Source organism: Polypterus senegalus, chromosome 10 (genome assembly GCF_016835505.1).
Source record: "Polypterus senegalus isolate Bchr_013 chromosome 10, ASM1683550v1, whole genome shotgun sequence".
NCBI lineage: Eukaryota > Metazoa > Chordata > Cladistia > Polypteriformes > Polypteridae > Polypterus > Polypterus senegalus.
In genome coordinates, this window is record NC_053163.1 from 16,797,614 (window position 1) to 16,812,027 (window position 14,414).

At 36.2% G+C, this 14,414-nt stretch overlaps 1 protein-coding gene across 1 annotated transcript; it reads right to left on the reverse strand.

Annotated features, from left to right (window-relative positions):
* Positions 1-408: 408 nt before the first annotated feature.
* Positions 409-11,906, reverse strand: LOC120536196 (apolipoprotein L6-like). Its single transcript, XM_039764533.1, has 3 exons — positions 11,829-11,906; positions 6,982-7,192; positions 409-1,614 (listed from the first exon to the last, which is right to left on the reverse strand). The coding sequence occupies exons 2-3, from the start codon at positions 7,038-7,040 to the stop codon at positions 717-719; spliced, it is 957 nt and encodes a 318-aa protein (XP_039620467.1). The 5' UTR covers positions 7,041-7,192; positions 11,829-11,906; the 3' UTR covers positions 409-716.
* Positions 11,907-14,414: the final 2,508 nt, after the last annotated feature.

Consider the following 14,414-nt stretch of genomic DNA (forward strand, 5'->3'; position numbering starts at 1 on the left):
TTTAGTTTTGTTAGTATTGAGAAGTGTTATTGTTGGCTTCAAATATATTTGATATAGGCCATAAAATTAAGGTAAATGTCATGTTTTTAGTTGTTATAATTTGATGAGGAATATTTTATTTTACTTTTTGTTGTTTTATTTTTCAGTTTTCCTCCTGAGGGATTGCCACCTTATTGTGGTCAGGGGGTTTGCGTGCCTCAGTGACCCTAAGAGCTACACCAGCAGAAGCTTAGCCTTCAGGTGGGACACCCAAGTTGGACCGGTCTTAGGGTAGAGGCCTGACAAAGTGCAATCCAATTACATGACAAAAACAGTTATCCAGAGCACCCCCACCCCTTTCCTGCCTCCGTCGTCACCATGTGCCCCCTTTACATTTCTGCCTGCCCCCTCATATTTGCCTGTCTAGAACCGGCCCAGACTGTGAGTCCCTGTTGTTTTTTTTTTCCTAGTTTAGCAGCAGTTTCCAATGTTTAAATGTCACACAAGCACAGATTCTATCACATTTGAGAAGTTATCTGTCAGGTTTTTATTGAAAAATAAACTGTCCTGGCTTTATTTTTTGAAAAATAGGGCTTTATTACTGTATAAGGATTTATTTTGGGGTACTTTCCACTAGGTGGAGATTGCTGAAAAATGCCCCCAGGGTGTAAGGAGTTTTAAATGATGATCATTGACATTTCTGGGAAATACTATCGACATCTTATAGAATTAAATGTTTACTGCTCAAAGATGGAATCATTTTCTAAGGCTTCCATATTTATCATTATATCTTTCATCCCACTTTCCAGGACTTCATAAAGTTGTTTGTATGTCTCCAGCTCACACCGCAGCTCTGCTACTATCTTCCTCATGATTTCAGCAGTTTCATTCTTTTTTCCTTTTGCCAGAGCAATGCTGTTTTTGCAGATGCTGTAAAGGTCTACAACCATAAAAATACCACTACCAACTCCACCAACTATTCTTAATGCTCCTTGCCCTGCTCCTCTCACTCCAACACGTGCAACATCACCCACTACATCTCCCATTCTGCTCAAAGAGACAATGTCATCTACCATGCTTGCTACAGCTCTTCCAGCTCCAGCAATTTGAAGACCAGCTCTTAATTCGGCAGATAATATTTCATTCTTATCTATGTTTTGATTTCTTTCTTGGATATTTTCTTCTTGTAATTCGAAAACCTCTCTAAAAACTAATTCTTCTATCCCAATGCATTCTTTAATGTGTGCTATGGTATGTTTATACGTGTTTAGGATTTCCTGAATTTTTTTCTGATCTGATCTATTGAGTGTAACCTCAGCAATGCTTGCTACTGCACCTCCAAGTCCCGCAGCTGCTCCAACTGCAGCTCCTGCTATAGTGAGTGCTGTGGAGGCTCCAAGTGTCACCGGGGCCAAGGCCAGGCCAGTGATAAACAGCACACCACTCACTATACCAACAGTGCCTCCTGCCACATTGGTGATGCTAACATTTTTCTTAACTGTGTCCATCTCTGAAGCAATCTTCTCTATGTCTGTAAGGCAGGTTTCCAGTGTTTCCACATGTTCTGAAAAGTTGCTCAGAAAGGAGATTGAAAAACATTGGTAAATCAGACCAGTCCTCAGCTCTCTGACGTTTCTGTTTTGAGACAATAAATAACAAAACATTACATTTGATTTGTAAAATATTAACAGATTCAAACCTAGTTACAATTTTAAACCTGCCAAATCACATTTATGCTCATGCTGAGTCAGAGAATATCTATGGAGGAATATTTCGGACAAAATTAAATAAATAAATAAATAAATGCGCAAATAAATAAAAGTACTGTGAAACGTGAGCATAAATTAATAAATGTGTCATGAAATAAGAGCCTAAATAAATAAATATGTCATGAAACGAGAGCATAAATAAATAAATGTGTCACGAAATGTTTTTTGTTGCTTATTTATTTTTTTATTATTTGTTATTTGTTGCTTATTATTTATTTATTTATTTAATTTTGTCCGTAACATTCCTGCAAACCGTCATGAAATATGACTTGAAATAAAACTGTCTTTCACTCGTCAAAATTGAGTGGGTGGGCTCTAACACACCCTCTACTTATTGATTGGTGAATCGATAGCACAAGAATTTATTAGAAAAATGCTTACTATTGCCAATGAAATGGATTCTGCCGAAGATATTTCGCATTTCAGAGAGAGAATTGAAGATTTATCTGAAGAAATTGCAATTTTGGCGGCCCGTTTAGACTCCGATATAGATTAAACTATTTTTGAAATTATCGAAGAACTGGTGGAAGGGACTCGACTACACTCCAGTTCAGGTGACGCAGTTCCCTGCTCTGTACGTCCATCCTTTGACATTCCAGCTGAGTCAATTGAACACTTTCTGTTATGCTGTTTAAAAGTACGACCGATTACAGATCTTTATGGTGCATCGGAGAAGACGATCACAAGGCGAACGCGCCAGCTTGATATACGGCTGTATTAGTTTAGGTTCTTTGACATGGAATGCCCAAAGCAGCGCCGACTAATATTTTGAACTGATTATTTGACCCTTGTTTTATGAGTATAAAGTCAGGTGCATATTCGCAGCTACTTTTTCAAACAACTTTGCCACTGATCAGAGCTGTAAGTTGTTTGAAAAAGTAGCTGCGAATATGCACCTGACTTTATACTCCTAAAACAAGGGTCAAATACTCAGTTCAAAATATTAGTCGGCGCTGCTTTGGGCATTCCATGTCAAAGTATCTAAACTAATACAGCCGTTGCAGCTTACCGTATATCAAACTGGCTCATTCGCCTTGTGATCGTCTTCCCCGATACACCATATAGATCTGCAATCTGTCTGTTCTATTGACTCAGCTGGAATGTCAAAGGATGGGCGTCCAGAGCAGGGAACTGCGTCACCTGAACTGGAGTGCAGTCGAGTCCGTTCCACCAGTTCTTCGATATTTTCAAAAATAGTTTCATCTACAGGTATATCGGAGTCTAAAAGGGCCGCCAACATTGCAATTTCTTCCGATAAATCTTCAATTCTCTCTCTGAAATACATAATATCTTCGGCAGAAACCATTTCATCGGCAGTAGTAAGCATTTTTCTATTTAATTCTTGTGCTATCGATTCATCAATCAATAACCAGAGGGTGTGTTAGAGCCCACCCTCTCAACTTTGACGAGTGAAAGTGACAGTTTTATTTCAAATCGTATTTTTTGATGGTTTGGAGGAATATTACGGACAAAATTGATTAAATAAATAAATAAATAAGCAACAAAAAACATATTTCGTGACACATTTATTTATTTATGCTCTCATTTCATGACATATTTATTTATTTAGGCTCTCATTTCATGACACATTTATTTATTTATGCTCACATTTCACAGTACTTTATTTATTTGCGCATTTATTTCATTTTGTCCGAAATATTCCTCCATAAATATCCCAATAGTGTTAGGTGCAAGGCAGGAATCAATACTTGACAGGACACAAATTCATCAGGACATGCAGTATGCACTCTGTCATGTGGGTGAATTTACAGTTTTTAAACAGCCTAAAATGTTTGCAGAAATTCACAGATGATTCAGCACCTGTGGGGTGTATCGGTAAAGGAGATGAGACAGAGGAGAGGAGTCAGGTGGAGAACTTTGTTTCATGGTGCAAAGAGAATTGTATGCAACTTAACATTAGCAAAACCAAGGAACTTCTTATTGAGTTTCATCGCACCAAAGAGTCTCTATGTCTGCTCACTATTAAAAGAGTGGATGGGAGGAGATCCACTTTTAAAAGTACATGGGAGTTCTTATTAATGACAGGTTGGACTGGTCTGAACACAGAGGAACTGTATAAGAAAGTGCAGAACAGGCTTCCCTCCCTTTGGAGACTGTGTTCCTTTGATGTGGGAAGTGACATCCTTCACATCTTCAACAGCTCTTTGATGGCCAGTGGGATTTTCTATGCTGTGGTGTTCAAGTTAGTAGCATCATTTCAAGAGAGGACCACCAAATCAACAACCTAATTGAAAGGGTAAGTACAATTATAGGACACACTCTGGACACCTTAAAGGTCATATAGGAAGAGAGAGTTAAAAAAAACTGAGTGACATTATGAACAATGCTGAACATTCTCTCTGTGACACACTAATTCTGAGGACTTTCAGTCAATGAATCATTCAGTAGAAGTATGTGATGAAACACTACTGGGAGCTCCTTTATACCAACAGCAATGTGCCTGTGTAGCACCTCACCTTGAGTGTGACTGCAAAGTCAGATGTTTTCTTTCTTTTAAATTCTTTTTTCCAGTTTAATTTTTCTGGTGTGTGTGTATATATTCATTTATCTATCTATTTATTTGATAATTTATTTAAAGAGCTTATGTAAAAACCCAAATTTCCCTGTGGAGACAAATACAGTTGTGTCTGTCTATAAAGACATCTTTGGGAGAATAACAGAGTACATGAAGAAAATAAAACATACAAAAATGAGGAGAATGTGCAAGGACAGTAACTTGGCATGGGAATCAAACCTAGAATACAGGATTCATGAGAGAGTAGTGCTAATTTACCACACCACCATGCAACTGTGACAATTGTGACACTGGAGGGCACTGCCACTCCTTAAATCCAATAGACAAACCTCCTAGACACCAGGTAAAAGCACCAAAAGGATATTTTATTCCTTTTCTTTTAATAATGGTGCCTTGAAGCATCTCTGCCACCATATAAAGGCAATAATAATAATAATACAAATAAACACAATACTCTCCTCCTCTCCTCCCAGCAAGCTCTGTCAAACCACCTCCCAATTCTGGCACGCTTACTGGGTCTCCACCAGTTCTTTATAAAGTCCTTGACCCGGAAGCGATTCTGTCCTCCCGTCCACATGACTCGTCGGCACTTCCGGGTCCGGTGGAGAATTGTCTTTTTCTTCAGCCCGGAAGTACTTTGGGGCTTCCATCCCCGTGACTTAGAAGTGCTTTCGGACTATACGGGAAGCAAAAATCCCCATGTTTCTCTGCAGCATCTTCTGGCAGCATCCATGGTACCCAGAAGGGCTGTGAAGCCGAACTCCATATCCCATGGTGTCCTGCGGGAATCCGGAGCACTGCTGTGCTGCAGGGAAATCGCCATCTAGCATCGTGGGGGAGGCAGCGTTTCAAAGTAGCTGCCTTCCCCATCCGTTCATTCTTTGAACGCCCCGGCCAGGCTGAGCTGCCGGCCAGCTATCACACTATGTTTAATAATACAGTAATCCCTCGCTATATCGCGCTTCGACTTTCGCGGCTTCACTCTATCGCGGATTTTAAATGTAAGCACATCTAAATATATATCACGGATTTTTAAGCTGGTTACGCTTTCTGCGGACAATGGGTCTTTTAATTTAGGTTACATACTTCCTCAGTTTGATTGCCCAGTTGATTTCATACAAGGGACGCTATTGGCGGATGGCTTAGAAGCTACCCAATCAGGGCATGTATTACATATTAACTAAAACTCCTCAATGCTATAAGATATGCTTCCCGCGTGGCGCTTGTTTTGTTTGCTTCTCTCATTCTCTCTGCCTGACGGAGGGGGTGTGAGCAGAGGGGGCTGTTTACACAGTGGCTGTTTGCCTAGAGGATAGGACGCTCCTCTACAAAATGCCGCTTTATCTCGGTGCTTCTGTATACTTAAAAGCACGTATTGATTTTTTGATTGGTTGCTTTTCTTAGCGAGCGCTCTCTCTGACATTATCTGCTCTTCACGGTGCTCCTTTGAAGAGAAGATATGTTTGCATTCTTTTAATTGTGAGAAAGAACTGCCATCTCTGTCTTGTAATGAAGCACAGTTTAAACGTTTGACTAAAGTGTGTTATTTCATGTCTAGAGGGCTCTAATAATGTTAACAGTGTGGGAGAGTTTATAAGGGCTTAAAATATATAAAAAGAACCATACAAACATATGGTTTCTACTTCGCGGATTTTCACCTATCGCGGGGGGGTCTGGAACGCAACCCCCGCGATCGAGGAGGGATTACTGTAAACTTGTTTTTAGACTGCTTTTCAAAAATACTGAGAAGCAGATATTAAATTCCTTATAGTTACATAGTACCATTTCCCATTCATTCATTTTCTGCATCCATATAAATTTATAGGATTTTGCTGAGATTCCTAAAATGATTTAGGAGAAACTGTTTTATCATGCTGCAGTAAATTTTTTAACAGTGGGACACAATTTGTTTGTGTTCATTTGTACTGTTTCTTTTTGTACATTTAGAGGGTGCCAAATTTAAAATGCCCTTTCCTTTAAAAAAGAGGTTTTTTTTTTTTTTTTTGTAAAAATAACAAATATCAGACTTATATGGTTTACTCTACAGTAGAGCTAAAACAAACTAGTTATTAATGCAACATAGTGATTTATGAGCTTGGTTGTTGTAGTACACAAATGCTTACCTTTTATACAGTGCACACATAATTACATATTGGCAATAAGCTATATTTAATGCAGAACATACTAAATGAGATCACAAAAAGAAAGTTAATGTGTTTAACAGGTAGATTCCTACACAGATGGAAGAGTACTCTTCAGTGGTCAGCAGATGGCTGAAGAATTAGTTTCACTAGGAGAAGAATTCCATATGCAGTGTTTTTAACAGAAAGTATAATCTAATTTTATTGACATTTTTGGAATCAAAAATGGCTGTCACGATATTATTGGAACTAAGCTCATCTTAAATAGACAGACTGAAGATATCCTCTTCTGCTGCTGCCTTGGAATATGCCTCTGATTCTTCTGAACATGAACTTGTACTCATCAAAGGTCCCACTTTGGAATATTAACCCAAGTGTACTGTCCTAAGGGCTTCTTTCTGGTTCTATTTTATGCATGGGAATTTAAAGCTGTATTTAAGTACAGACAGTGTTATTATATAATTAATATATAATATAATTATTATATTAATTACCATGTATTAACATTAAAAGAAAAAATATGATCCAGTTAATCTAGTAAACATTGATATAATACCTTATTGTCTCCAGGTTTTGAAGATGATTATACATTTCAATAAAGTTCCTGTTGTCCATGATGGTGTAATTTTTAAAAATTTAAATTTGATGACAAAAACAATCTGATAGATATAGTCATATACTGTGGTGCAATTCGCTGTCCAATTAAATGTCTTTCTCCACTCTTGAATAATTTTCTCACTTTAACCTCTCATCAGGGTTGCAAATACCTAAAATAGTATAAACAGTATACATTCAGATAAATTAAAGAGAGAGCGAAAAAAAAAAAAAACATAATCCTGCTAAACAAAAAGTAGTTTGGATATCTGAAAATACACACGCACACCTAATGAAAACAGAGTTAGTTAGCAACTATCATAGCACACATCATTCTTAATTCTATTTAATTCAATTGAGATATGTGGAGAGCTGGAAGCAGTGCTTCAACACAAAGTACCAGAACGTTTTCTTGGTGTACTTGGCAGGCCTGGCTGTACAATATAAGTAAACTAGATGGTCAGCTAGAGCAGCCAGGTGTTTGGGGTGGGTGGCATTTTCTCAATCATTATATATAAATGACTCATAAGGAACTCCACTTGAGGATCCCACCCCTATTCTTTGATTTGTCATCGGTTTGATTCACGTGGAACTGAGTCAACTGTTCTATGCAATATAATGTATAGCAATTGAAGACTAAATGGTTTGTGAGCAGTATTTTCACTTTAATGTAGGGCAGTAAAAAAGCTGCAGCTGGCACTACTGGGGGGATCCTCTTTTCAATCAAATATTACTGTTTTGCAGACCCAAACCCATTTTTCAATGTACTTTTACTGTATTATGGCTCATAAAGTCTCATGGGGGACTACCTAGAGTACCAGCACCTTTTGTTAGCATATCAGTGTATCGATCAGCTCAATATTTTATGGAATGACAATTTCACTCTATTCAATCGATTAATAATGGTACAGTATTGCCACAAACTCAGTACTTCATGTAATTTGATTCCACTTGGCAGCAAAGGGCACCAGGCCGGAATCAGTCATGGCGGTGATGGTAATTATTTGCAAACAGTCATTTTTATGGAACTGTTTATATCATAGTAGTATAGTTACAGTACATACAGAATACAGGTAAATTATTGCGTGTCTGACCAACGTACAACATATTGCCACTTGCCATGCATAATTTACTTGAAGTACCCCTTAGATGTACTTGGAAAATTTTTATATACTTCTGTACTCAAAATCAAAACTTTTTATAAGATATAAAACTAAAAGCAATAGTTTTACTAAAATAACACTTCTACTACTTTTCAGCCTCAAATAAGCACTTTATTGTGAATAGTTGATTATTTATTTGCAATTACATTTAATTTTCTACCTTTATTTAATGTGAAGAATATGGTACAATGCATTTAATTGCTTGCTTTGTACACTAGTCATTATTCCTTTCAGTATGGTTGCTTTCACAATTTCAAAGTGTGATTGATTGTGTTGGTGGTTTTGCTTGAAAGGTTAAGCTATTTCCATTAATTAAGATATTGGAAGTAAGTAGAAAATTCATAGGTGCAGAAGTATTTCATTAATCTTGAAACATAAAACCCAGCAGTGGTTCTGCTGAATGTACTACCAGTATCTTCAAAATTGGAGACCCATGAGGTAGCATTCAGCGTGAGATACAGGTTCCTGCTCTTGTTAATTCTTAGGAATTAGCTGATTCCTCTGAAATTTATGACTCCAGAATCAGCACACATTATGCATTCTACAGGCTTAACCAGATGTAAAGTGTGCTATAAGTTTATTTCATTCCATTGCCATCCTCAGTATAAACTATAGCTTTGTAATTTAGACCATGTCATGTGATGGGGAGAAAATAATTACAAATTTGCAATACAGTAACCAGAGAATACCTGAAAATTTCAATGGCAACTGAATAATATTTAACATCAATGGTTCCCAAGTTCAGTCCTAGGGCCCAGTGATATTATTCCAACCATTTGTACAATCTATAAGTCATTTTACCACAAATTGAGATAATTGATTAATTAACTGATCTAATTTTTTTTCTGAATTTAGATACAAGCTCTTAACTCTCTTTTATTATTCTTTTCATATTCACTTTGTTCTGTAGATGTGTCAAGTTAAATATTTTCTATTTTCTAACAATTAATAATGAAAAATGAAGCTGCAAAAGATGTTGAATGGTAAAAGGAAAACCCACTAGCAAGCCAATTAGTAAATAATAGCTTAAATAGTCAAAATACTTGGAAAAGCACGCTGAAAATCTTCTTTTTGCTCTTCATCTTTGCCCACTTTTGTATGAGGACTGATCAAAGTTCTCCAAACATGTCGGTCCTGCACCTCCTCCTCAGTCAGACTCTTTCCCTTCAGTTCTTTTTTTTTACTTTGTCCGTCCACCTCAGCTTTGGCTTCCCTCACTTTCTCTTTCCTTGTTCTTCCATTCCCATCACCTTTTTGCCCACATACTCATTGCCTCTCCTCATCACATGTCCATACTACTTCAACCTACTTATTTGTAGTTTCTTAGCTATCTCTTCCACTTTTGTTGTGCATCTTATGGTCTCATTTCTTATTCTTTCCTTTTATGTAACTCCACATATCCATCACCACATTCTCATTTCTGCCATATCTAACTTCTTCTCCTGCACTCGCAATACTGCTCATGTCTCATCACCATACATCCTTGCTGGTCTTACCACTTGTCTTAAAAACCTGACCTTTAACCTTCACCTTAATTCTTCAATCACACAACACTCCTGATACGTTCTTCCAATTGTTTCATCCACATTGCATTCTATGGGTTATCCCTGCATCTAATTTTCCATCTTGTAAAATGAATAAGTGCTTGTAACATCCCACTAAAATTTAGCAAACTCAACTTTTATATTTGTTGATTAACACCTTAACATACTGTAAAATAACAACTTGGTTAAAAAACAAAACAAAAAAACAAAAACAGAAGCTATGTGGGACCCAGGCCTGAACATGATGATTTAGGAATATATCCAGTCCAGTAATCAAATTTATGTTTTAGGTTTTATAGACTCTGAAATTTCAATGTAAATGAACATTTTAAAATGCATGTTTTCAGAGATGCATTTCCATGCCTTCAAATGTATGTCTTTTGTTCATTTTTTTGGCAACAACAACCAGAAAGTGTCTTCTTTATAAAGAAAAATACTGCAGTAATCAGGGTGATCGTGAAGGATGTAGAAAATATCATCCACATGAATAGCCATTATTTCAGCTGTTAGGAGTTTGCAATGGAAAACTCTTATCAACCATCGTGTTTCAGTATAAACTTTTTGTCTTAGTTTTATCACTATAATGTGCATAGCACCAATGCTTTTCTTTTTTTTAACCAAATGGATTGGATGAAAATGCAAAGCAAAGACACCAGAAAATGGTCATTGGTGAATGCAATTATATCACATAACATGAAAAGAAAAACGAAAAAAGAAACAAACAAAAAATAAAACTAATTGCATAAATCAGAACAAATTTAGTATGCATATATTCTCAAACCTGTAAAATCAGGTGAAAATGATTAGAAGATCTTTAGAGATGTCCTTGTCTTGAATCTGTGCAATTTAAACCTCAGGCATTTAGTTTGGTTTTGCTATTTGCTGTTGAAGTGTCACCATGCATATGTCAAAAAAGCTCTCTGAGACCTTCACAAAGAAGATTTATACATGACTATGAGACTTGGAAGATTTTTAAGAAGATCTTCAAGCAATCGGAAATCAAGAATTCAGATCTTCTGCAAGTGTAAAAGACCTCAAACAATTGCCAGCTTGTCCAGACCATACCATCCCAGCAAGTTCAGGCTCAGAGCAGAACACAAGATGCTGAACGGTGTCTCTAAGAACACCAGACTTTTATCACGGACCTACAGGTAGCTCTTGAGACTGCTGATGTCAAAGTGCGCATTTTTTTCCATTAGAAAGAGACTGCATAAATTAGATCTATATGACAAGTGTTCTAGGAGGAAACCTTTGTTATTCAGAATGAACATTAGAGCAAGACTAAAGTTTTAAGGCAGCATTGGACCAGAAGATTGTGACAGCAACTGTAAAGAATGGTGATGAAAATGTTCTGGTTTGGGGCTGCCTTACAGCAGCAGCACCTGGTTAGTTGACCTTAATAGAATCTACTATGAATTATTCATTGGACAGGATGGCACTTTAGGATATTCATTATTTACATGACACCTTCATCCAATTTTAATAATTAAAAAAAAATTGGCGGGAAATATTAAGGTTGTATAAGATATTTTCCTTATCCATTTCTTTCAGAATATGTGATTTTTTACATAAAAAGACAATCTTCAATTAAAGCGACTATGGGACTGGATTAACCCAGTCATGGGTGCATGGATTTCACCCCAACAACCAATTCAGAGGTACCAACTAACCTGACATTCATGTCCTTGTAATTTGGGAGCTAAAGCAGACAAGATGGTGGAAAATCTACAGAAATACATGAACAGAACATGCAAAGTGAACACAGACAATGACCTGAGTGCAGAATTCAAATCCAGTGCACTGGATCAATGAGAAGGCAGCACTAATCACTAATTGACCTAATTAAATTAGGTGTACTTGTAAATAATAACTGTAAACTGTATAAACCAGGATTAAATTGACTGCGAAAGAAGGGCAACAAATGAACTTTCCAGACTGGACATTCAGTATTATTATTATTATTATTATTACAAAAATTAGTTCCTTTTTTATTTTGGTAGATGCAAGATAAAAAAAATAGTTACTTTAACGTCAGCAGAAAAAATATTAAAGCAACATAATTATGAAAATAAAATAATTGAAAAACCTATTGGTGTTTTTACCTGCAATTCTAGCCTTCTTCTCCTCAGCTCTCTGTTAAAGCATAGCACATTTAGCCAGTCTCAGATTACTAGCAGATTTGACTTTGATCATTGCTCACTGGAATGGTGTCTTAAATACTGTATGTGCGAAAATAAAATGTTTTACTTTCACTATTGCTCATAAAGAGAGAGTAAATAAGTGTTAAATTACCTGAAGGGAGATCAGTTTGGATTTGTTTAGCATAAGCATTATGTGAAGGTTTCTCTGCTTTTGTTTTGCCAAGGATAAGAATGAAAGACATCTGAACAATAGTGTTTAAGAATGTTTTACTGAAAAGTACATATTGACGCTAAGCTGACAGAAAGGAAAGGAGCACAACAGGGAGATTGATATAAATGCTAATTATTTTTTAATGAATGACTGATGATCAGTTAAAAGGTAACAAAGAAACGAGTTATACAGGCTAGAGTTATTTTTGCTATAAAGCTACATAGAAATCCAATAAACAGTTGGTAAATCAGGTAAGGTGTTTCCTTGCTATTACAGCTTTTCTGTCACTATGATGTGTTTCTCAGACCCAAAATTCCATTCACAAACTGTAAATTCAATCATGTAAACGTTTGACCTTGAAAAGATTGTAAATCAATAAAAATTGTTGATCACACCCATCAACACAAATTTGCTCAATCACTGCATCTTGATTACCAAATTCCTATTATCATCTATTCATTTAGGTAACACCTTCCCAAAAAAAAAAAAAAACTATTTGCAGGAAAACCTTGCTGACTATGTATGAAGTGCTGTAGTCTATGCAAATGCGAAATTCCCCTTGGGTTAAATAAAGTTTATCTAATCTAATCTAAATATGAAAAATACTGTAATAGAATAATCGAACAATTCTCTGTCAAAAATGAAACAAAGGCAAATGTGATTCCAGTACTGAAAATGGGAACAATACATTGGGAATGATAGACAAATGAAACTAGGAATTTAACCTCAATAGGAATAACATGCAAACAAATGCAGAAATGCAGCACTGTAGATCTGCTTGAACAATAATTTAAGACTGTAAAAAAATGGGAATTGAACAATTTCAATGAACTCACAGTAAGTCCTCTCTGTTTGGCCACATTTTAAATTTATATCACACCTGATGTCATGTCTCCAAAGGCACAGAGCAACATTTCTTTTTGCATGATGTACCCAGACCAACGAAGCTGAGGTGGGCACATTAACAACGAGTTCACTTCTGCCCAATTTTGATAATTTCCACTATCAAAAATTGCAGGTTTTTTTATTGATAATCTGGTATCCCTATAAATCTGAGCCTTCCATAACGTTGTGTTGCCTCCTAATAGCTAAGAGAACTTTTAGACTCCTGCAGAACTCCCAAGACTTTTCTTTCTTATTGGAAGAGTCATATATTTTTAGGCCAGTCTTGGTTATCTTGTTTAATAAACTGGAATAATAACATCATCTTCATACTAACATGGGCTTTGCAGAGTTTACCGCCACAAGTAGTGTCTGTCTTAACATAGTGATGGGGTGGCTGTGAAATATATAAATATATATAAACTAGGGGGTGGACCAAGGAGATAAGGGGGCTTAGGCAAAAGAAAAGTGAGAAACTGTCCAAACAAAAAGATCGAAAACATGAACAGCAATGGCAAATATGCAAAAGAAAATTCAAAGGTCAAAAAAAAAAAAAAAAACAGGATTTCAACCCTCATGTTCTAAAAATCTATTCAATAAATACAGTGGATTAAGAAAGCCTTCATGATTCTTTACTTGCTTTTGTTGTAGGTTTAACTTTAAACAAAGAAACTGGCCATTTTTGTCCATTAGTCTACACTCAATAACCCATAATGTTTTTGGAAAGGTCTAAAACTAAAATCTAAAGCTGAAATTTCTCATTCATAGAGGTATATGAATAAACTGTAAGTCACTGAGAGGGTTACAGACTCTAATTATGTACAAAATATTTTGTAAAGCTTTTCAGTAAAACAATATATTTTTTTTAAGTTCAGTTAAGTATTTTTGAAAGTTGATTAAAATAAAAACATTTTATTCACAACAAAAACACACTCTCCCATTTTTTATTCCCTGAGTTTTCAATCTATATATATATATATATATATATATATATATATATATATATAATAATATATGTCTGTCTGTATGTCTGTCTGCTTTTCACAAGAGAACTACTTATCAGATTTAGATTGGGTTTTTATCTATAATTTGCTTGAACATTCCGGTTGGTTCTGTGACTTCTCTCATCGTGCTAAGTATTATAGTTTGGTTGCGGTACCAATTTATATGTGCACATTTGAGAGAGGCTGTGTACCTCAGGAGTGGGGAGCCAGGCGGTCCTAGTCACTCACTCACCATCCTCTGTCGGTGTCTCTCTACCTCTCGCCACGTGTCGGAGTGCACCTTGCCTCCGTTTAGCTAGTGATACCTGTTTGTTCAGTAGACATTACCATCTTCAGATTGTTAAGGATTAATGTTTGATGTTTTTGAGAGAGAGATCAGAGCTATGTGTGTTTTAGAAGGTATCTGCTTATTGGCACAGATATCGTGATCCCGTGTAGAGGATGCTGTCC